The sequence below is a fragment of the Scyliorhinus canicula genome, chromosome 6 (genome assembly GCF_902713615.1).
Source record: "Scyliorhinus canicula chromosome 6, sScyCan1.1, whole genome shotgun sequence".
Classification (NCBI taxonomy): domain Eukaryota; kingdom Metazoa; phylum Chordata; class Chondrichthyes; order Carcharhiniformes; family Scyliorhinidae; genus Scyliorhinus; species Scyliorhinus canicula.
In genome coordinates this window covers 188,610,650-188,633,425 of record NC_052151.1, presented here as the reverse complement: position 1 = coordinate 188,633,425, position 22,776 = coordinate 188,610,650, and the positions used below count along the sequence as shown (strand labels likewise).

The window sequence follows — 22,776 nt, the reverse complement described above, 5'->3', positions numbered from 1 at the left end:
AGATGTTTCATTGAATGATATTTGAATTCACAACGAAAACACCTCTTAATCATTCCTCGTACATTTATAGGATTCATACATCTCTGGGTGTCTGTCTTGTTCCCAAAATTGGCTAGAAGTGCAACCATCCTCAGACCATCTGTTCGGAACTACATCTCTGTACTGTTACAGACAGGATTTTAATTTAAAACAGATCTGATTTCAATCATCACCAGCTGTTCGTAAACAAAAGGTTTTATTTTTTAATTTTTATTCCACACCTTTATAAGTGATGGTATATTTTCCCCATCCCTTCAGCTTGAGTGATCAGTCTTCTATTAATAACCCCACAGCAAACACGCGATCAGGTGTAATCAGAGGGTTAGTTTATTTTACACACACTCAAATGTGGGGAGGGGATGTCGCTATGTGACCTTTCATTCAGTACATTCACACAGTTAAAGAGGGATAATGGAAAAGAAAGACGTACAGGGCAAATACCACAGGCAAACGAGTTATTGTTTCACACGAGTCCAGAATCAAGGTCCAATGGTGCATTCTTTCAGAGTCAGCCGGTTGAAGACTGATGCTGGTTAATTACTATTTCAGTGGAAATGACTTCCATGATGAGAAATCTGACCTAGTCTTGTAGGCACTGGTAAAGAAGTTCAGATATTCTTGTAGAAACAGTGTAGATGAGAGCCAGGTAATCTAACCCGGACAGAGTTCTGGTTCTGCTACTGCCATGTGACATAACTCCTACTATTTCTCTTTGGTTTGGACAAATTATGTACATTCCTGGCCTGGATTCTTGAGATGGCGACTATTAATACGTTTAACACAGGCTTCCGGGTTCTTTGAACTCCCACATGGGCCATCTCCAAAGACCAGAGATTGCTTCAGAAGCGTAAAGTATCTTTGCACAATTTGGAATTTGGCTTCTGCAAGCACAGGGTTGTTAGCACCTCTTCAGAAATAATGAGATTGAAGCCACTCTAAATGACAGGAAGTTCCTAGTGTGTGTGTCATAGTCAGCATAGCGTCAGTCATTGTAAAACCTTTGTCCTGTTTTAAAGGTTTTAGAAATTATAAAAATTTCATAAATATATAAATGAGGTTTTAGCTGTCGGACAGTACTGATGCCCGTGTCCAGTATCCAGGCAGTCTTGAAATTCAGCAATCATGGAGTCCTCCATCTTTTGCATTGGTGAAGAGCTGCCTGCATGACCTGATATAATAATAATCTTTATTGTCACAAGTAGACTTACATTAACACTGCAATTAAGTTACTGTGAAAAGCCCTCGTCACCACACTCTGGCACCTGTTTGGGTATATGGAGGGAGAATTCAGAATGTCCAAATTACCTAACAGCACGTCTTTCGGGACTTGTGGGAGGAAACCGGATCACCCGAAGGAAAACCACGCAGACACGGGGAGAATGTGCAATACATTGACCCAAGCCGGGACCCTGATGCTATGAAGCAACAGTGCAACCCACTTGCTACGTGCTACCCATTCCTGCTATTTCCAGATAGCAGCTGGAAATGACTGCTTCCCAAAATATTTTTTTAAGCACAGCAGCCATTTGGTCTAAAAGAGAATCTTCTCCGTGAAATTTAACCCGTCAGTACGGAGGTCTATTTATGTGAAATCTGTGCACAATCCAGTAACTTGAATGCAAGCAGACTCCTGGAACTCCAGATTTAATTTTGTTCATCTCTGATGCAACCCATCAAAGTCCATAATATACTCTTTCATGGACTGGTTGTGTCTTTTTTAATTTGTCAAAAGTTGACTATGTTTCATAAGCGACAAAACATCAACTTCCTTGTAAATCCGATCCATAAATCGTCATAGAAGAGTTATTCCCTTTTCAGTATCCAAATCATCCACATCCAGGTCCAAAAATTCTTCTAACCTTACTTTTTCCTGGTAGTGACAAAGCCAGAAGCCATGCCTTCCTTCCTCCTGGATAACAAGGGAACCAGAGTCCACATTTTCACCTCATTCTTCCATTGCTCATTCAGTCCAGAGTCTGAAAAACTGGTGGATAATCAAAGTTTGAGAATTTGAAGCGGGCATCAGCCATCTCACACCAGAGGCTGTCAGAAGAGACATGAAAAAATCCCTTATTCAGCTTCCAACATCCACAGATATATGATAACTAAATGTTATTTCACTGAACATCCACCTGGCAAAGGAAGAAGCTGGAGCCAGTCTGTCTTCAACTAGGTTTATTCACAAGACTCAGTATAACATAAGTGCACACTACTTTTCATGGAAAGACTGCGTCTTGTAGCATTTTGGGGACATTTATCGTATTTTGGAGCTGAACCTTATATATGTGCCCTAACCTTTCCCCAATTAGTATCAGCTACACCTAATCACAACTGGAGTATACACTCAATTATCACAGTATGAGCAACTCCTTGATCTCAAACTTTCCACAAGCCTCCTCTCTTCAAACAGAAAATCCATCCTCACCAGCAATCTGCTTCATGATTAGGCCACAAACAGCCCTTTTCTTCTGGTAGGCATAGCAGCACCTGTTGTGGGTCTTCTTCCCCAAGTGTCTGTTTGACTGACTGTAAGAGTCTGTACGCCGCAATGCCAGCTGCACCTCCTCTGTATCAAAACTTGCATCTTACTTTCAGTAAGTTTTGACTTCGTTTCTAACTCCATAACAAGGTTTATCTCCAGGTAGATTCCGTCTGAAGTTACATCACCCTTTTCCTTGAATTGAAGAACACAATTTAAAACATAACCGTCTTATAAACTGGAGCATTTGGACAACTAGATCCCATCTACTTTGAGTTAAACATTGTGCTAAGATATAAAACGTAATGAGACACTAAAGAAATGTATCCTTTAAGTTGTATAGGAGATTCTGGTGAGTCTGGGTTAATAGCATTTCAGAACTGAAAGCAATAAAGGTACACAGCAGACTATGACTAAATACAAAAGATTAGAGCTGACCAAACCAGATTTGAACAAACAAGAGTTCAGCATCGTGTAGAAGCAGAGTCACAGATGGTGATAATAGCAGAGCAGCTCAGTGGGCTGCCAACTACAAACCAATTGTGAATGGGGGAATAGCTAAGAAAAAATGAAAAATGAACCCAATGTGTGCAGAAAAGAAAATGTAAAATAAAGAAGCAAAACAAAGGTAAGATGATTTGAGCAACTCGCAGTACAGCACCAACTACTTTTAGGAATACTGACAGGTACTGAAAACCAAGCAAAATGACCGTGTTCCTCATTAAACTTAATAGCAGATATTATGAAATGTCAAACAAGGTAGTAGACACGATGAAGACCAAGTATGAAATATTTCATACATTATGTAGCTTAAATAATACGGTGAGTGGCCTCATGATTTCAACAGAACTGAGTTCTCGGTAATGTTTTGACATTATTACATGACCTGACATGACCAAACCAGAACGGTGGAACAGTATTTCGTATTAAGTGACAGCCACAAGCCATACCCTCAATCATTCCCCTGTACTTAGTTCTTAAAAGACAGCAACCTTCCACTAGCTGGCAACATGAAATGTTTAATACGGTCTGCATCCAACAGCTGCTAATATCTGCGAAGTTCAAGTTGCTAAAGTAAGTGTCTCTCGCAATATGTTTCTTCATTTTATAAAACTGCTGAAAGGAAGGGACAGATGTAGATGGTGTAAGTATCAAAGGCATGATAAATTCAGAAAATATACCATGATAAGGGCAGATGTTGACAACGATAGATGTAAATCATCTTTATTTATTTTTTTTAAAATTTAGATTAGCCAATTATTTTTTCCAATTAAGGGGCAATTTAGCGTGGCCAATCCACCTACTCTACACATTTTTGGGTTGTGGGGGCGAAACCCACGCAGACACGGGGAAAATGTGCAAACTCCACACGGACAGTGACCCAGAGCCGGGATCGAACCTGGGACCTCAGCGCCGTGAGGCGGTTGTGCTAACCACTAGGCCACCGTGCTGCCCTGTAAATCATCTTTATAAGGAAAGGCTATGGAGTTTAATTTCCAAGGCAATACCTAGCTGATTATTGAAAAAGCAGCACTTTGGAGCCCTTACCTAACATATTCCTTTAAAAGTAGATTTAAATGCTTTCTCGAATAGTGCAAGCTGAGATAGTTGCTAAGATATGGCAATTTTTCTCCTGTTACCAAAAAGTCTCATTCTGCCTCAATCCTATTTTGAATCTGCATTTTTGATAGTTTTATTTTCTACAATTTTTCATTGCAACACTGAGGTTTTCACCATCCTTAGATTTTAAATAGCTGTTTTGATCTCATTCATTTGGAACTCCCCAGTCAGTAGTCAATATTTTCAAATTTCACTCTCATTCTTCCTGCTATTGTTGCTTTAGTGTCATGTATTACAATTTCAAGATGAGCAGGAATAAACCTAGCCCTGAATAAAACAAATGTCTTTGGCACAGTTGGCTTATTCTTACTGTGCAACAGTATATATATTCTAATTCTGCACTTGGCAACACCCAAGTCCAAAATTGCCACGGGACTTTTAAAAGTCGTTATGGTGAGATGAATTCTACTTTAAAGATCAATAATGTTGCATGTGCCGAAGGAGTCTTCAGCATTCTCTCATTTACCTTTGCTGCTGTTCTATCGACTTTAAAACTACTATATCCAAAAACCAAATACAAACCCGAGGATAGAAATACAACAGAATTAAAAAATTCAGTTTAAAATTAACTTTAGAATTACACAACTGGCTTTTACAGTAAATCTAAGTCTAGCTTAGCAACTTTATATGGCTAAAGACAAAGAGCTAAGTCGGAGTAATCTACGAATGCTATCTGACCTTTCTGCAACACCTCACGGTTGTGGTTCCTGGAGGTATTGGGCCCCATTCTTCCCTAACTAAAACGATTTATGTCTGGCAGCACCCAATACAGCACCAGACTAAATGGCTGATGTGTGGTGTTCACATTCAATGGTTTAACATAACCACCTTGTGCTTGAAATAAAAAATACCCAACTACCAAAGATTAACATTTGCTTAATATTTGCACAAGTTTACTCCGTTCTCTCCATCTCCCATCCTCTCCTGGAACTTTCTCCAAAGCGAGCATTCTTCAATTCTGAATAATCAATTTATAATGAAAGCAATAAAAAAGTTCCATAGCTCAACTGTTGGGAAACACTTTTTAAAAGTTGCATCAGAATAGAAGTTTATCTGAACCAACAGAATTGTGGTAGGTTTTTCTGGAAGTTTTGACATTAACTACATTTTGAAGATCAGATCACCTCCAAAAAAATGTGCTGCATTACATGTTGATAATCTAATTAATGGCAACTGAGCCAAACACATGTATACCGATCATCCTGTCAATGGGAAATGTATTGTGTGTCAAGGCAAAAAACTGTCAATCTGTTAATGTAACCAGCCAAACAGCCAGTCCAACTCCTCTCAGCTCAACTGCACAGGAGTCCAAAGCCAGCCATAACGGTCAATGTTTAGTTTTAGTGTTTTAGGTGTTGTTCTACCAGGAGAAATGATCGCATTACAGCTGTTGCTTTGTGGTCACACGATGTAGAATATCAAAGGCTCTTGAATAGAAATGTTTTGCAACTGTGGAGAATGGGTACATTTTCATCTGTAGAGGCCTCAAACAGTTCAGGAGTTTACATGGAACATGGAACATACAGTGCAGGAGGAGGCCATTCGGCCCATCGAGTCTGCACTGACCTCACTCCCACCCTACCCCGTAACCCAATAACCCCTAACCTTTTTGGACACTCAGGGCAATTTAGCATGGCCAATCCACCTAACCTGCATGTTTTTGGACTGTGGGAGGAAACCGGAGCACCCGGAGGAAACCCACGCAGACACAGGGAGAACGTGCAGACTCCGCACAGACAGTGACCCAGCGGGGAATCAAACCTGCGACTGGCGCTGTGAAGCCACAGTGCTATCCACTGTGCTACCATGCTGCCCATTTAATCCAGACAAATGTGAGGTAATGCATTTTGGTAGGTCTAACATAGAGGGGAAATATACCGCAAATGGCAAAACTCTTAGGAATATAGAAAGTCAGAGAGATCTGGGCGTGAAGTTCCACAGATCTTTGAAAGTGGCTACACAAGTGGACACGGTAGTCAAAAAGCATACAGAATGCTTGACTTCATTGGACGGGACATCAAATGTAAAAACTGGCAAGTCATGCTACAATTGTATAGAATTTTGGTACGGTCGCATTTGGAATATTGCATACAAATCTGGTTGCCACATACCAGAAGGATTTGGAGGTTTTGGAGAGGGAGCAGAGGAGGTTTACCTGGATGTTGCCAGGTCTGGAGGTCTACAAGAATATGCGGAGCATGGATAGAGTGGATGGGCAGGCACTCTTTACCAGGGTGGAGGTGTCAGTCACCAGGGGGTTCAAGGTCCATGGTGCAAAGTTTAGAGGAGATGTGCGAGGCAGGATTTTTACACAGAGGATGGTGAGTGCTTGGGACGCGCTGCCAGGGGAGGTTATAGAAGCAGATACATTAACTGCGTTCAAAAGGCATCTTGACAAATACATGGATAGGATGGGTATAGAGGGATATGGCAATGGAAGTGCTGAGGGTTTGGGCCAAGGGCGGTATCATGAACGGTACAGGCTTGGAGGGCCAAAGGGCCTGTTCCTGTGCTGTATTGTTCTTTGTAATAGCAACAGGGAATCAAATGTTATCATGCCTGTGATACATAAGCAATACTATATCCATAATCCAATTTAAGTGGCTGAAAACTGTCTGGTGAAACAACAAAACTTGTCGCAACATAAGCTTTTTATGTGAACTGTCGCTGGCAATAATCATTGCAACATTTAATGATGATTTCAAAACTGTTCAAGTCAAAATAGAACAATGTGGTAAGATACTGTCAACATTTAACGCAAAAGACTTAAAATAAAATTCAAAGAACTTATATGATGTTAGACTAGGATATAGCAGCTATAACTGAATCACAAGACAAACCCACAAACTTATAATTTCCACTTGTAAAAGGAAGAAATACCTCTCTAATTATAGTTTTAATTTAAAATGCAATGTCAGCTAAGAGCCCAGGAAATCCAGGTCTTTAAGTGTGCGCCTAGCAGCAGTATATTTAACATTACAAATACAAATGATTTTGTAAAGTCATATTACTAAACGGCACCGACACTTTCAAGATTCTGGAGTTGAAGTTGTGGTTTCAATATACAATGACAAAAAGCATCTGCGGCAGCTGCACCAATCCAAAATGAATTTGAACACAATGTACAAATAGAAAAGACATCTTACCTTTCTTAACATTTTGACCTTGTGTTTCTTATTTGGGAATTGCTCAGTCTTTTCTATTATTTCGGTTTTTGATTTTACGCCAGCAGCATTAGTTGTAGTATTTAGTTGTTCTGAACAAATCATCTTTTCACTTTTTAAATGGATTGTGTGTTCATGGAATAATTCAGGCTTTGCTTTCTCCATGTCATGTTGCACACACTGATGTTTTATTGTGTGACTGTGATTAACTGATGGAGGATTTTTGTCTTCCACAGCACAACATTTCAAACAAATATATTCTTTGTCCTCTTTCTCCAGCTGTTGAGCTTGGCTGAGTGTCAGTCCAACACACTCTCCATGAAACCAATCATCACATCTTCCACACCCTAGCATAAACCTGAAAACGAAATGAAATCTAGGTCAATGAAGGGCGAAAAAGTTGATTAAAAATGTTTCTCAAAAACACGAGTGAATTCCATTGCTTGGATTAGAACATAGAACATAGAACATAGAACGATACAGCGCAGTACAGGCCATTCGGCCCTCGATGTTGCACCAACATGGAAAAAAAAAAACTAAAGGCCATCTAACCTACACTATGCCCTTATCATCCATATGCTTATCCAATAAATTTTTAAATGCCCTCAATGTTGGCGAGTTCACTACTGTTGCAGGTAGGGCATTCCACGGCCTCACCACTCTTTGCGTAAAAAACCCACCTCTGACCTCTGTCCTATATCTATTACCCCTCAATTTAAGGCTATGTCCCCTCGTGCTAGCCACCTCCATCCGCGGGAGAAGGCTCTCGCTGTCCACCCTATCTAACCCTCTGATCATTTTGTATGCCTCTATTAAGTCACCTCTTAACCTTCTTCTCTCTAACGAAAACAACCTCAAGTCCATCAGCCTTTCCTCATAAGATTTTCCCTCCATACCAGGCAACATCCTGGTAAATCTCCTCTGCACCCGTACCAAAGCTTCCACGTCCTTCCTATAATGAGGCGACCAGAACTGTACGCAATACTCCAAATGCGGCCGTACTAGAGTTTTGTACAACTGCAACATGACCTCATGGCTCCGGAACTCAATCCCTCTACCAATAAAGGCCAACACACCATAGGCCTTCTTCACAACCCTATCAACCTGGGTGGCAACTTTCAGGGATCTATGTACATGGACACCGAGATCCCTCTGCTCATCCACACTACCAAGAATTTTACCATTAGCCAAATATTCCGCATTCCTGTTATTCTTTCCAAAGTGAATCACCTCACACTTCTCCACATTAAACTCCATTTGCCACCTCTCAGCCCAGGTCTGCAGCTTACCTATGTCCCTCTGTAACCTGCAACATCCTTCCGCACTGTCTACAACTCCACCGACTTTAGTGTCGTCTGCAAATTTACTCACCCATCCTTCTGCGCCCTCCTCTAGGTCATTTATAAAAATGACAAACAGCAACGGTCCCAGAACAGATCCTTGTGGTACGCCACTCGTAACTGAACTCCATTCTGAACATTTCCCATCAACTACCACTCTCTGTCTTCTTTCAACTAGCCAATTTCTGATCCACATCTCTAAATCACCCTCAATCCCCAGCCTCCGTATTTTCTGCAATAGCCGACCGTGGGGAACCTTATCAAACGCTTTACTGAAATCCATATACACCACATCAACTGCTCTACCCTCGTCTACCTGTTCAGTCACCTTCTCAAAGAACTCGATAAGGTTTGTGAGGCATGACCTACCCTTCACAAAACCATGCTGACTATCCCTAATCATATTATTCCTATCTAGATGATTATAAATCGTATCTTTTATAATCCTCTCCAAGACCTTACCCACCACAGAAGTTAGGCTCACCGGCCTATAGTTACCGGGGTTATCTCTACTCCCCTTCTTGAACAAAGGGACCACATTTGCTATCCTCCAGTCCTCTGGCACTATTCCTGTAGCCAATGATGACCTAAAAATCAAAGCCAAAGGCTCAGCAATCTCTTCCCTGGCTTCCCAGAGAATCCTAGGATAAATCCCATCCGGCCCCGGGGACTTATCTATTTTCACCTTGTCCAGAATTGCCAACACTTCTTCCCTACGCACCTCAATGCCATCTATTCTAATAGCCTGGGTCTCAGCATTCTCCTCCACAATATTATCTTTTTCTTGAGTGAATACTGACGAAAAGTATTCATTTAGTATCTCGCTTATCTCCTCAGCCTCCACACACAACTTCCCACCACTGTCCTTGACTGGCCCTACTCTTACCCTAGTCATTCTTTTATTCCTGACATACCTATAGAAAGCTTTTGGGTTTTCCTTGATCCTACCTGCCAAAGACTTCTCATGTCCCCTCCTTGATCGTCTCAGCTCTCTCTTTAGATCCTTCCTCGCTTCCTTGTAACTATCAAGCGCCCCAACTGAAACTTCATGCCTCATCTTCACATAGGCCTCCTTCTTCATCTTAACAAGAGATTCCACTTCTTTGGTAAACCACGGTTCCCTCGCTCGACCCCTTCCTCCCTGCCTGACTGGTACGTACTTATCAAGAACATGCAATAGCTGTTCCTTGAACAAGCTCCACATATCCATTCTCAACAAGCACATTCTGAAGAAAGCACATTTTCCGCGGTTTGCTCGAATTATCTTGTCCCTAATTTACACTTGCTTACTGAACTTTGGAGAGAAATGGCTTGCATTTATTTAGCAAGCCATTTCAAAACTGCAAGACATCTTGAAGCAGTTCTGATGTGAAGTCAGGTTTATAATGTAAAAATCAAGACAGCCAATTTTGCACAGCAAGGAACAGATGAACATACAAGCAGGAGTAGATTATTCAGACTTTCGAGCTTGCTCCGACATTCAGCTAGATCGTGGCTGATCTTCTACTTCATCGCCACTTTCCCATGCTGTCCCCGTTATCTCTTGGTATTTTTAGTATCTAGAAATCTTATTGATTTCTATCTTGAACACACTCGATGATTGAGCTTCCACAGCCCTCTGTGGTAGAGAATTCGAAAGACTCATCTCAGTTTTAAATGGTTTGCCCCTTAGTCTGAGATTCTATGCACCTCCATTTGTAGCTGCCAGTCTTGTGCTTGGGCTGAGACTTGAATTCATAACCTTCTGATTCAGTACCACTAAGTCAAGCCAGCATCCATTAGAGTCAGGTTTCTAATTTGCACTAAAATGAAACGTGCGTAGAAATACACATTTTATTCATCTACAGGATGCGGACATCATTCCAGAGGGCAGTTAAGATTCACTTGTAGGCCAGACCTGCTAAGGACGGAAGATTTCTTTCCCTAAAGAATATTAGTGAACCAGATGGGTTTATACAACAAACGACAATAGTCATCGTTAAATTTTAATTCCAAGGTTATGGAATTCAAATTCCACCATCTGCCATGGTGGGATTCGAACCTGGGCCCCCAGAGCATTAACCTGATTACTAGTCCAGTGACAAAACCACCACGCCACCACTTCCCCCAAATTCAATTCACAATGCAAGTTACAGTGTGTCATTCGACAGAAGTTGTCCCTGTTGGACTTCCAGTGGTGAAGTGAGTGGTCGCACAATTGGTGGTTCCCACTCCATGCAATTTTTTCGGATCGTTTCCCCGGTTAACAGGTGAATGTGAGGCGGAAAAAAGGTGCAGGAGAGTGAGTGAAAGAGATTGATCTCTGTTGTATGGAGCGGAGAGCCAGAAGCGGTCAAAAAAGAGGGAATCAGTCGGTTGGACCTGTGATGCACATGGAGATGGCGGAGGGGCAGGGAGTGGCCCTGCCGGCTCAATGGTTGACGGATCAGCTGATGAGCTTCTTGAACGAGACGTTCACCCATCAACAGAAGGAGAGTCTGGAGGACCTGGCCAATGCAATGGATTCGATCAAGGCAGTGGTCGACCGCATTGAAACGAAGCTGGAGGCCGAGGCTCAGGCGATCCAGAAGTTGGAGGAGGTGGCAGGGGAACACGAGGAGCAGTTTGCCTCGATGGCTGGGGAGATGGGGCTGATGCGCGATCAGCAGAAGCGGCTTCAGGAGAAGGTTGAGAACCGGTCACGCAGGAAAAACATAAGGATCATGGGTATGCCGGAGGGGAGTGAAGAAGCTGATGCTGTCACGTATGTGGGAGGATGCTGGAGAAGCTGCTCAGAAGGGTGCGTTTGCACCGCCTTTTCAAGGTGGATCGAGCGCACAGGGCGCTAATGAGGAAGCCCCAGAGGAGAGAGCCACCGAGGACAATGGTGGTGCGGTTGCACCAGTTCCTGGACAAGGAGCAAATAATGAGGTGGGCCAGGCAGATGGGGCGTTGCACCTAGGAGGGCAATGAAATCAGAGTGTACCAGAACCCGGGTGCAGAGTTGGCAAAGAGGAGAGCTAGCTTTAACAAGATCATCGCAGCCCTCTAAAAGAAGAGGGTGAAGTTTGGACTACTGTACACGCACGTCTGTGGGCGACCTATGAAGGCCAGGAATTGTATTTTTTGGCTCGGCGGAACAGGTGGGAGATTTTATTAAAGACAATGGACTGGCAGGAGAAGGTGGACTTTGAACTTTGGTGGTGATATGATGATCCTGCTGGTAGGGGCCATTTTTTCCCCCGGCTACAGGTGAGTTCTTTGTTAGGGGATGGGGGATTTGTCTTTGTTTGGGCTTGAGGAAGGGTTATTTGTGCTTGTTTGCACTAATGTTCGAGCAGTGGGGCGGGTGTCGAGGAGGGGTGCGGGGGATATCAGAGGGGTGGGGGGGATATCAGTGGGGTAAGGGGGGGGGATTAGGATGCTAGACACCATAGGCGGGCGCTGCCGAGGGGTGGGGTGTGTGTTGTTGTTGTTTGGGGGGGGGAAAGAGTACATGCTGACAGGGGAAGGGCTTTTAAAGTATATTTCGGAAAGGATCGATGACAGTGGGGGCCCCAAGGGCGGGCCTGGAGAGGTGCGGGACACGGACGGACGATGGTTGATGGCGGCAGCGGAGGGGTGTGCCCCCCCCCCCCCCCCCCCCCCTCCCCCCATCATCCAGGCTGGACAAGTGGAAAGTGCGAGGATTGAATGGGCCAGTCAAAAGGGCCCGTGTGTTTGCACACTTAAAAGCAATTGAAGGCGGATATGGCCATGCTGCAAGAGATGCACCAGAAAGTGGGGAACCGGATTATGCTGATGAAGGCATGGGTTGGGCAAGTATTTCATACGGGTTTGGGCTTTAAAACGAAGGGGGTGGCGATTTAGGTTAATAAGTGGGTGGGAAATATAGTGGCGGACTAGTAGGAAATATAGTGGCAGACTAGTGGGCAACACGGTAGATAGAAAGATTAGTGGAGAAGATCCCGCAGATGGATAGGAGATACTCAGAGGAAGGACTATCAAAGGACAGCCAGAGGCTGCAAATGGAATTTGGGTTGTTATCTATGGGTAAGGCGGTAGGGCAGTTGCGTAGGGTGAGAGGGGTGGTATATGAGTATGGGGAGAAAGCGCGCAGGATGTTAGCGCACCAGTTGAGGAAGCAGGAGGCGGCGAGAGAGATTGGCAAATTGAAGGACACAGGGGAATACAGTCTTGGACCAGGCGGGGGTGAATGGGGTGTTTAGGGAGTTTTACAGCAAACTGTACGAGTCGGAACCCCCAGCCAGGGAAGAGGGGATGGGGAAGAAGCAGTTTCTGGCAGGGTTGGAGTTCCCAAAGGTTCTCAAAGAAGCAAAGGAGCTGGGAGTATTCCCCCGATTTTGTCACAGGCGTCAATCTCCCTCATTTTAAAGCGGGATAAGGACCCGGAGAATTGAACTCACTGTTGAATGTGGATGCCAAACTATTGGTGAATATCCTGGCCACGGGGGGGGGGGGGTACAAACTGAATGTGGGTAAGAGTGAGGTCTTTGCGATCCAGGCGAGGGGCAGGAGAAGAGATTGGGTGAGATGCTGTTCAAGGGGTGGGAGGGGGCTGTCAATATTTGGGTATTCAGGTGGCGGGCTGAGCGGGAGCAGCTGCATAAACTGAATTTGGGTCGGATGGTAGAAAGCAGATGAAGGGGGACTTTCGGAGGTGGGCTGCGCTCCAGTTGTCATTGCCGGGGCGGGTATAGACAGTTAAAATTCTCCCGATGTTTCGGTTTGTTTTTCAGAGCCTCCCAATTTTTATTCCCACGGCGTTCTTCAAAAAAAATGAATGCCGAGATCTCGGGATTTGTTTGGGCGGGTAAGCCCCACGGGTGAAGAAGGTGCTGCTGGAGCGGCTGGAGCGGGGGGCATAGGGTGGGGGAGGGCTAGCTTTTCAGAATTACTATTGGGCGGCAAATATTGCAATGGGCAGCAAGTGGGTATTGGGTGGAGGTGGCATTATGTAAGGACACGAGTCTGGGGGCATTGTTAACAACACATCTGCCATTCTCGCCGACTCAGTATTCCACAACCCCGGTAGTAATGGCAGCCCTGAGGGTGTGGTTCAGTGGAGGCAGCACATGGGTTGGAGGGGGAGTCTGTGTGGACACCGATGTTATAATCACTGGTTCGCTCTGGGGGGAGCTGGGCCGGGGGGGGGGGGGGGGGGGGGGGGGGGGGGGGGGGGGGGGGCAGGTTTCGACCTTCCTGTACCTGCCGCCCCAGGGGCTACAGGGTAAGGTGGTGTCAACAACAGGAGGAGAGGGGATGGTCTCAGAGATTGATAAGGAGCTGATGGGAGTGGGAGGGAGCCCCGATAGGGGAGGTGAAGAGTAAGTGGGAAGAAGAGCTGAGTGGGGAGTTGGAGGCCGGGTTATGGGAGGAGGCCCTGAGGAAAGTTAATGCGTCCTCATTGTACACCAGGTTCGGCTTGATACAGTTTAAGGTGGTCCACAGGGCACACATGACTGTTGCCCGGGTGAGCAGGCTCTTAGAGGTGTAGGAAAGATGCAGGCGCTGTGCAGGGCGGGGGGGGGGGGGTCCTGCACACCATGCCCATATGTTTTGGGCATGTCCAAGGCTATTGGGTTTCTGGCAGGTGTTTGCTGACGTCATGTCAGAGGTCTTAAAAGTGATGATACAGCCGATTCCAGAGGTGGCGATCTTTGGTCTGTCGGAAGACTTGGGAGCCCAGGGGGTGAGAGAGGTCGCCGTCTGGTCTTTGCCTCACTGGAGAGGTCGCCATCCAGCCTTTGCCTCCCTGGTGGCCCGGAGACGGATCTTACTAGATTGAAGGGACTCGGAGCTTTACTAGGTTGAAGGGACTCGGGGGTGTGGGTTAGCAACATGGCGAGGTTTCTCAGACTCTAAAAAATTAAATTCGCCTTGAGGGGTTCGTTGCAGGGGTTTGCTCGGAGGTGGCAGCCGTTCATTGATTTCTTCGAGAAAAATTAAGCTGTCAGCGGGAGGGGGAGTGGCATGGGAGAAGCGAGTACGGATAGAAGAACCAACGGAGGGGGAAGAGGGGAAGGTGGCATTGTTTGTGTAAGCCATGTTGGCTGGGGTTTCTGCTCGGGGGGGAGGAGTTTGTTGGTTATTTTGTTGTGTTTTGTTTTTGTTGTAATTTGATGTTTAAAATTCTTAAAATTACAAATGCCTCAATAAAATATTTTCTAAAAGAAAAGTGGTCCCTGTTGGTATTTATCTTGTGTTATAAGCAGAGTCTCAACCCTGTGGTCCCAACCACATTTATTGACCTTCACCCATATACCTTTCTCCTCCTCCACTAAGCCAACTGAACTAGAATGCTGACACAGCTTCAGTCTCACTATGTGAACTCTATAGCTTCAACTCTGTCAAGAAATATGCTTTGCTCTCAATTTTAAATTTCTTGCATTTAATTTTGTGCACACTGCACTCAATCCAGACCTGTTCAATTGCTGGACCTAGGATGTGTCTATCGACCCTGTCCCATTCTTTTATAATTGTAAACATCATTATTACGTTGCACAGTAACCTGGTTGCTCCAGGGGGAAAATAGGATGATTTTCTAATTCATTATTTGAAAATATGTAATTTGGGGTTTGTGGAACCTATGTTCAAATTCTGAAAACATGAGGTTTTAACTGATGACATGCATCAGACAACCACAACAGTCTCTCTGTTAAAATATGACATGATTTTCCATCATTTCCAATACCGTGGGGGGAGGGCTGTTCCCTTGTCTGCGAGGGTGGGGATGTAACCTTACGGTCGGGATGCCCTATGAGTCACATCTTTGCTGGCGAATTTAAGCCACGCAATATAATGTGGATAAATGTGCGGTTTTCTACTTTGGTAGCAAAAACCGGCAGGCAGATTATTATTTGAATGGGTGTAAATTGAGAGAGATGTATACAAACAAGATCTTGGTGCCATCATGCATCAGCCACTGAAAGTAAGCACGTAGGTACAGCAGGCAGTAAAGGCAGCAAACATAATATTGCCTTTGAGTATAGGAATAGCGATGTTTTACTGCAACTGTATAGGACTTTGGTGAGGCCACACCTGGAGTAGTGCGTGCAGTTTAGGTGTCCTTATCTGAGGTAGGATGTGCTTGCTATGGAGGGAGTGCAGTGAAGGTTTACCAGGCTCATTCCCGGGAGGCGAGGCTGTCCTATACAATTTCAATAAAACATCCCCATTCCTATAAATCGGTTAGGATTATATTCATTGGAGTTTAGAAGAGCGAGAGAGGATCTCATAGAAACTAATAAAATTTTAACAGGATTAGACAAGATTGATTCAGAAAGAATGTTCCCGATAGTGGGGGAGTTCAGAACTAGGGGCCATAGTTTAAAGATAAGGGGTAAACCGTTTAGGAGAAATTTCTTCACCCAGAGAGTTGTGAATCTGTGGAATTCACTACCACAGAAAGTAGTGGAAGCCAAAATGCTGTGATTTCAAGAAGGAATTAGATATAGCTCTTGGGGCTAAAGGGATCAAGGGATATGGAGGGAAGGCGGGATCAGGGTATTGAATTTGATGATCAGCCATAATCATAATGAATGGCGTAGCAGACTCGAAGGGCCGAATGGTCTCGTCCTCTTGCTTTTATTTTCTATGTTTGTTTCTATGCAAGCCTCAGAGCCATGGTCATGCAGAAACTTTGTAACTGTTGTTTAAATATATTCACTGAGCCAGGAAAAGACTTGACTATCAGTCATGTGTTAACGTGGTAACTAAGCTAGATTTCACTTTTAGAGTTACTTAATTTGGATGTTGTTTGGGGAAAGAGGTAGTCTCAAGGCCAGCACGGTAGCACAAGTGGATAGCACTGTGGCTTCACAGTGCCAGGGTCCCAGATTCGATTCCCCCCTAGGTCACTGTCTGTGTGGAGTCTGCACGTTCTCCCCGTGTCTGCGTGCTCTGGTTTCCTCCCACAGTCCAAAGACGCGCAGGTTAAGTGGATTGGCCATGTCAAATTGCCCTTAAGTGTCCAAAATAATTAGGAGGGGTTATTGGGATAGGGTGGAAGTGAGGGCTTAAATGGGTCGGTGCAGACTCGATGGGCCGAATGGCCTCCTTCTGCACTGTATGTTCTATGTTCTAAGGCACTCATGGATTGCAGACATAGTTTATGAAAAGGGGTACCTTCTACATAAACTGCGTTTATTGATTCATATACTTAATTGTCCTAGAGTACTGTAATCCTGTTCGCGAATATTTGTCTTCTTTAATTTCATGAATAGTCTTTAATAATTTTTACATGACAACTGGGCTGGTTAATCTCACTGGGACTTCACTTAACTCCTCACACCACTATTCCAAAAGAAAATTATACAGCCCCACAAATCAGTCTTCCAAGTTGGGTTACACTCACAGGCAACATATCCATTATAAAACTGGATATTGCTTTACACAGATCACGATTAGCAGCATAACTGCAAACCATCTGACAGTTCAGTATCTTATGTTAAAAGATATAATTGCAAAGCCAAGTTCTAAAAAAAATATAATGCCCCACAATTTAATTTAAAATTCATACCATTAGGGTGGACAAATAATTTATACTGACTCTGTACACCACCTGCATCCTCATTCCCAGGGAAATACCTACCCAACCTCTGACACTCTACTCTCGCATAGCTTCTGGACATTACCCACTGCCATTACTCACACCTGCCTCTGAGCTCTGATAACAGTGCGTCAGTACTCCATGCTGATTGCACCCTACCTACATCATTGTGATCCCATCACGAAACCTTGGAGGCCTTCCTAATATCTACCATCTATTTCCGATGGCCCAAGTAACTCTAGCTCCATGCATATTTTGGCTCCTGTGGACTTGAGCATACCACTCTTTTTACACTTCTGCTCCTTCTTCCTTTACCCCTCAGAGATCCCTCTCACTCCTATTGCAATGATTCCTTTAACTTTTCCACTCTGGTATTCTGTTCTCCCAAATTCCAACTCTTATTCTACAATACTCCTCATCCTTCCTTCTCTTTTATTGTCCTCCCAAGTTTGATTCCCTCTTGGATAAGTTCACAATTTCCCACTGTACCTCTCTTTGAATCCTTTGTACGGCTCATTGAGGCACTCCGCACTGATTCATTACGAACATCAATCCCAATTGCCTCACCCCACTCTGCCGTCAACGTTCTTGTCTAATGCTCCTGATGAGGTCTAATGTTTCCAGTCTTCTTCCTGTCCAGCTCAACCCTGGCACTGCTGAATTTTTGGACACTGCAAATGAATCAATTCTCATAACCCCCTCAAGCCTTCCCAACAACACATCTCTCTCATAAACATCCAAATACTTGTGAAGAAGGCCCTTGCCATTAATGAGTACGTCAGTATCACTGCCTTAATGGAAACCATGCCTGGGAAGGTGATGACCTTTCTCTTTAATGAAGCCTCCCTGCACCTTTCGTCGCTTTTGCTGGTGGAGTGGTGCTCATCACCAGAACAAATATTGGCTCCACAAGCACTTTCTCCTGCTTTGAGCATCCCAACTTGTTACAGCACCCCTCACCTCATTCAAAATCTTCACCCACTTCTGCCCTTCCAAGTATGAAAACAATTCTCACCAAGACTCCCTCAGCTTCAGCACTGAATGGTTTCCTTTCCTCGATTACTTCAAGCTCCATCTCAACTAATGATGCTCGGAGATCAATACCCTCTTGCATTCGATAAATCTCTCCTTGCATGTAACTCAGCAACCCCTATTCACAATCATTCTCCTTGATCTTACCAACACGCATGATCTTGCTAGCCCCCCCCCCTTATTGCAGAGAAGGTCATCTCTGATCATTTCCTCATCTCACTGACCACACCCATTCCCTTTCCCATACCCCAATCCTATCTCCTCCCATTTCTGCCCCTGGAATATTATCCCACAATTCCTTTACAAAACCAACCTGTCAATTTCATTTTTTTCCCCACAGGTTTGTGCATTGATGGCTCGGCCAACTTTTGCTGCCCATTCCAAACTGCCCTTGAGAAGGTGGTGATAAGCCGCCTTCTTGAACTGCTGCAGTCTATGTGCTATAGATATACCCACAGTGACCTTATGGATGGCAAGGTGGCACAGTGGTTAGCACTGCTGTCTCACAGCAGCAGGGACACGTGTTCAATTCCAGTCTTGGGTCACTAAGTGGAGCTTGTACCTTTTCCGCGTATCTGCGTTGGTTTCCACCGGGTGCTCCGGTTTCCTCCCCACAGTCCAAAGATCTGCGTGTTAGGTGGATTTGCCATGATAAATTGCCCCTTAGTGTCCAGGGATGCACAGGTTATGTTATGGGGTTACGGGGATAGAGCGGGGCGGATAGAGGAAGTGGACATGGTAGACTGCTCTTTCGAAGTGTTGGTGCAGACCCGATGGTCGGAATGGCCTCCTTCTGCATTGTAGGGATTCTCAGCTTTTGGTCCTCCATTCACCACATTTCTGCAGCAACAATTTACTCAATTGCACCTTCACCTCCGCCTACGACATCCTAGTCTTCATTCTCCCTATACAGCTACCATCCCTTGGGATACAAATTTAAATGGATATGGTACATCAATGGTTTAGCCATCCAGGCCAGATCTAGCTGGACCAGCTCTCCTCTGCTTAAACTACTCATTATTCCACAGTCATCCTGGGATGCAAAGACAAACCGCAGCTTCTTTTCTTTACTGCAAACCATCTTCTTAAGTCCTCATCTCTAACAATAAGTGCAAGGACTGTTACGATAAGGAGATGTTAGGAAATGGGATCGAAGATGTAGTGGGCAATTTAGGGGTTAACAGACTGAGGGTAAAACTGCTGAGTTAGAGGTAAAAGCCCACACCTGGCCTGAGTTACATTGCCCATTCATACTTGAAAGTCGTTAATGGGAACAAATATGATATCCCTGTTCAGCCAAGGTGATTCACTCAAGATCCTCTGGGACCCATTAGCCCATTAGAGAGTCTGCTGAACTCTTTTATCCGTAAATGTAATAATCTTTATTGTCACAAGTAGGCCTACATTAAAACCGAAACAAAGTTACTGTGAAAAGCCCCTAGTCGCCACACCGGCGCCAGTTCAGGTACACGGAGAGAGAATTTCAGAATGTCCAAATTACCTAACAGCAAGTCTTTCGGGACTTGTGGGAGGAAACCCACACAGACACAGGGAGAATGTACAGACTCCGTAGTGACCCAAGCCAGGAATCGAACCTGGGACCCTGGCTCTGAATTGGAGGTTCATTCCATATTCTTAGCATGGACCTGTTCTTTTGTGTAAACGGGAGTGGGTTCAAAAAGGTGACGAGTTTCAAAAAGGTGACGAGTAACATCATGAGCTACGTGTGGGCGCATGGCACCCCAAGGGTGAGGAGGGTCTTTTTGGAGCGGAGTAGGGACAGTGGAGGGCTGGCACTACCCAATCTCTCGGGGTACTACTGGGCGGCAAATGTGTCAATGGTGCGCAAGTGGATGATGGAAGGGGAGGGGGCAGCTTGGAAACGAATGGAGAGGGCGTCCTGTGGCAACACAAGCCTGGGGGCCCTAGTAACGGCACCATGGCCGCTCCCCCCCACGAGGTACACCACGAGCCCGGTGGTGGCGGCCACCCTCAAGATATGGGGGCAGTGGAGGCGACACGGGGGAAATGGGAGGTCTGTTGGCGGCGCTAATAAGAGGGAACCATAGATTTATCCCGGGGAACATCGACGGGGGATTTCAGAGCTGGTACAGGGTGGGCATACGGCAGCTGAAGGACCTGTTTATAGAGGGGAGGTTTGCGAGCCTGGGAGGGCTGGAGGAGAAGTTTGAGCTCCCCCCGGGAAACATGTTCAGATATTTACAAGTGAAGGCATTTGCTAGGCGGCAGGTGGAGGGGTTTCCCCTGCTCCCCAGTAAGGGGGCGAGTGATAGGGTGCTCTCGGGGGTCTGGGTCGGAGGGGGGAAGATATCAGACATCTACAAGATAATGCAGGAGGCGGAAGAAGCATCAGGGGAGGAGCTGAAAGCCAAGTGGGAAGGGGAGCTGGGAGAGCAGATAGAAGACGGGACGTGGGCGGATGCACTGGAGAAGGTCAATTCTTCCTCCTCGTGTGCGAGGCTGAGCCTCATTCAATTTAAGGTGCTGCATAGAGCTCACATGACGGGGACAAGGATGAGCCGGTTCTTTGGGGGTGAGGACAGGTGTGTCAGATGTCTGGGAAGCCCAGCGAACCATGTGCATATGTTCTGGGCATGTCCGGTGCTGGAAGGGTTCTGGAAGGGGGTGGCAAGGACGGTGTCGAAGGTGGTGGGGTCCAGGGTCAAACCAGGATGGGGGCTTGCGATCTTTGGGGTCGGGGGTAGAACCGGGGGTACAGGAGGCCAGGGAGGCCGGAATACTGGCCTTTGCGTCCCTAGTGGCTCGACGAAGGATATTAATTCAATGGAAGGACGCGAGGCCTCCAAGCGTTGAAACTTGGATTAACGATATGGCTAGCTATATTCAGCTAGAAAGGATCAAATTTGCCCTGAGAGGGTCGGTACAGGGATTCTCCAGGCGGGTGGCAACCTTTCCTTGACTTTTTAGATCAGAGATAGGCGTACGGGGTCGTGGCAGCAGCAACCCGGGGGGGGGGGGGGGGGGGGGGGGGGGAAGAGGGGGGGGGGGGGGGAAGGGGAGGGGGGGGAGGAGGGAGGGGGAGGGGGAGGGAGGGGGGGGGGAGGGGAGGGGGGGGGAGGGGAGGGGGGGAGGGGAGGGGGGGGAGGGGAGGGGGGGAGGGGAGGGGGGAGGGGGGGGGAGGGGAGGGGGGAGGGGAGGGGAAGGGGGGCAGCAATGGTCGTGGGGGGACATGCATGGACTGTAACGCGGGCAAGTCTGCTCGCTGCTCATGTCTGAAACTGTAGGCTGCCTTGTTTGTTAAGTTGTTGCTTTGGGGGGGGGGGGAGGGGGGGGGGGGGGAGGACTGGTGCGCGCGAGAGGGCGGGCGAGGGAGGGATATTTGCCTAGAGGGATTGTGTTGTAAATAATTTAAAAATTAGTAGGGGTAAATGTCTGTATGGAAAAACTCTTTCAATAAAATTATTTAAAAAAAAAAAAAAACGGGAGTGGGCAATCAAAATCCCAGATAGCAATGATGAGTTCCTCTGGACACCCCAGGGCAGAACCATTGTTTGAGGGGTTGGGCGAAGTGGAGAGAGAGAAAAATAATACAGTTTGAACAGTATTGGAAAGTCATCCGGAGAGGTCATGGAAAGCTGCTACCAGACAGGCTTTCGAAAAGGAGTCTGAAGCAGGTTCACTAACAACAGAAAATATTCTATAAATGCAAGTATCATTTTTGCCTGCCTGCCTAAGTGGAGTTGAGAGCTATATGTTCATTTTATGTGCTGTTTCATGGGAAATTGTGTTAGGGTTATCAGGGATAAAAGATACATATAATGTAAGCAGTACTGGTTAGGTTTGAAGTTTAAAAGTTTAGTGTTTCTCTTTTGTTTTAATAAAGTTTTGTTTGTAAAAATAATCAATTCCTATTTCTTACGCAATCACTTCTGAAGCTAATCAATCTTTCAGCACAGGCTTAAAAATCAAAGAAACAGCGGGGGGAGGTGAGCGAGGGAACAATAGGCGGAAGACTTCTTGGCGCGGGGGCGGGGGTCACCAAGCTAGTTGGGTGAGCTAGCTCACGGAAGCACAGTGGGGGGAGGTGTATATGCTTAGTTCATTAGATGGGTTGGGATTTTATAGTGTTGTTGGGGGGGCGGTTCTGCTGATGTGGAAGGGGATTCGTTGGAAGGTCACTGAGGGAGTTCGGGCCGCTGCAGGGCGGGCCGGAGGAGGTGTGGCGCATGGGCTGGAGGCGGACCCAAGAAAGGGGATGGCTGACCGGCGGGTTTTGGGGGGGGGGCACTTTGCCCCCCAATTAGGCTGGTCACCTGGAATGTCCGGGAGTTAAATGGGCCGGTAAAGAGGGCACGTGTGTTTGCGCACATGAGGAGACTGAAGGCGGATGTGGTAATGCTACAGGAGACACATCTTAAAGTAGAGGGTCAGGTCAGGTTGAGGAAAGGCTGGATTAGTCAGCTTTTCCACTCGGTTATTGATCCAGGCCTGGACCGGTCATGCTCGAGAACGGGCCAGCAATGGCAAAGGAGCTGAAAGAGTTCATGGAGCTTTGTGGGGTGGGGGGGG

At 45.9% G+C, this 22,776-nt stretch overlaps 1 protein-coding gene across 1 annotated transcript in view; it reads right to left on the bottom strand.

Moving 5' to 3' along the window:
* Positions 1-22,776, bottom strand: part of phf3 (PHD finger protein 3) — a 172,685-nt gene that overhangs the window by 108,613 nt on the left and 41,296 nt on the right. The window contains 1 exon segment of the mRNA XM_038800669.1: positions 7,285-7,660. Coding sequence (XP_038656597.1) covers positions 7,285-7,660 — 376 coding nt within the window.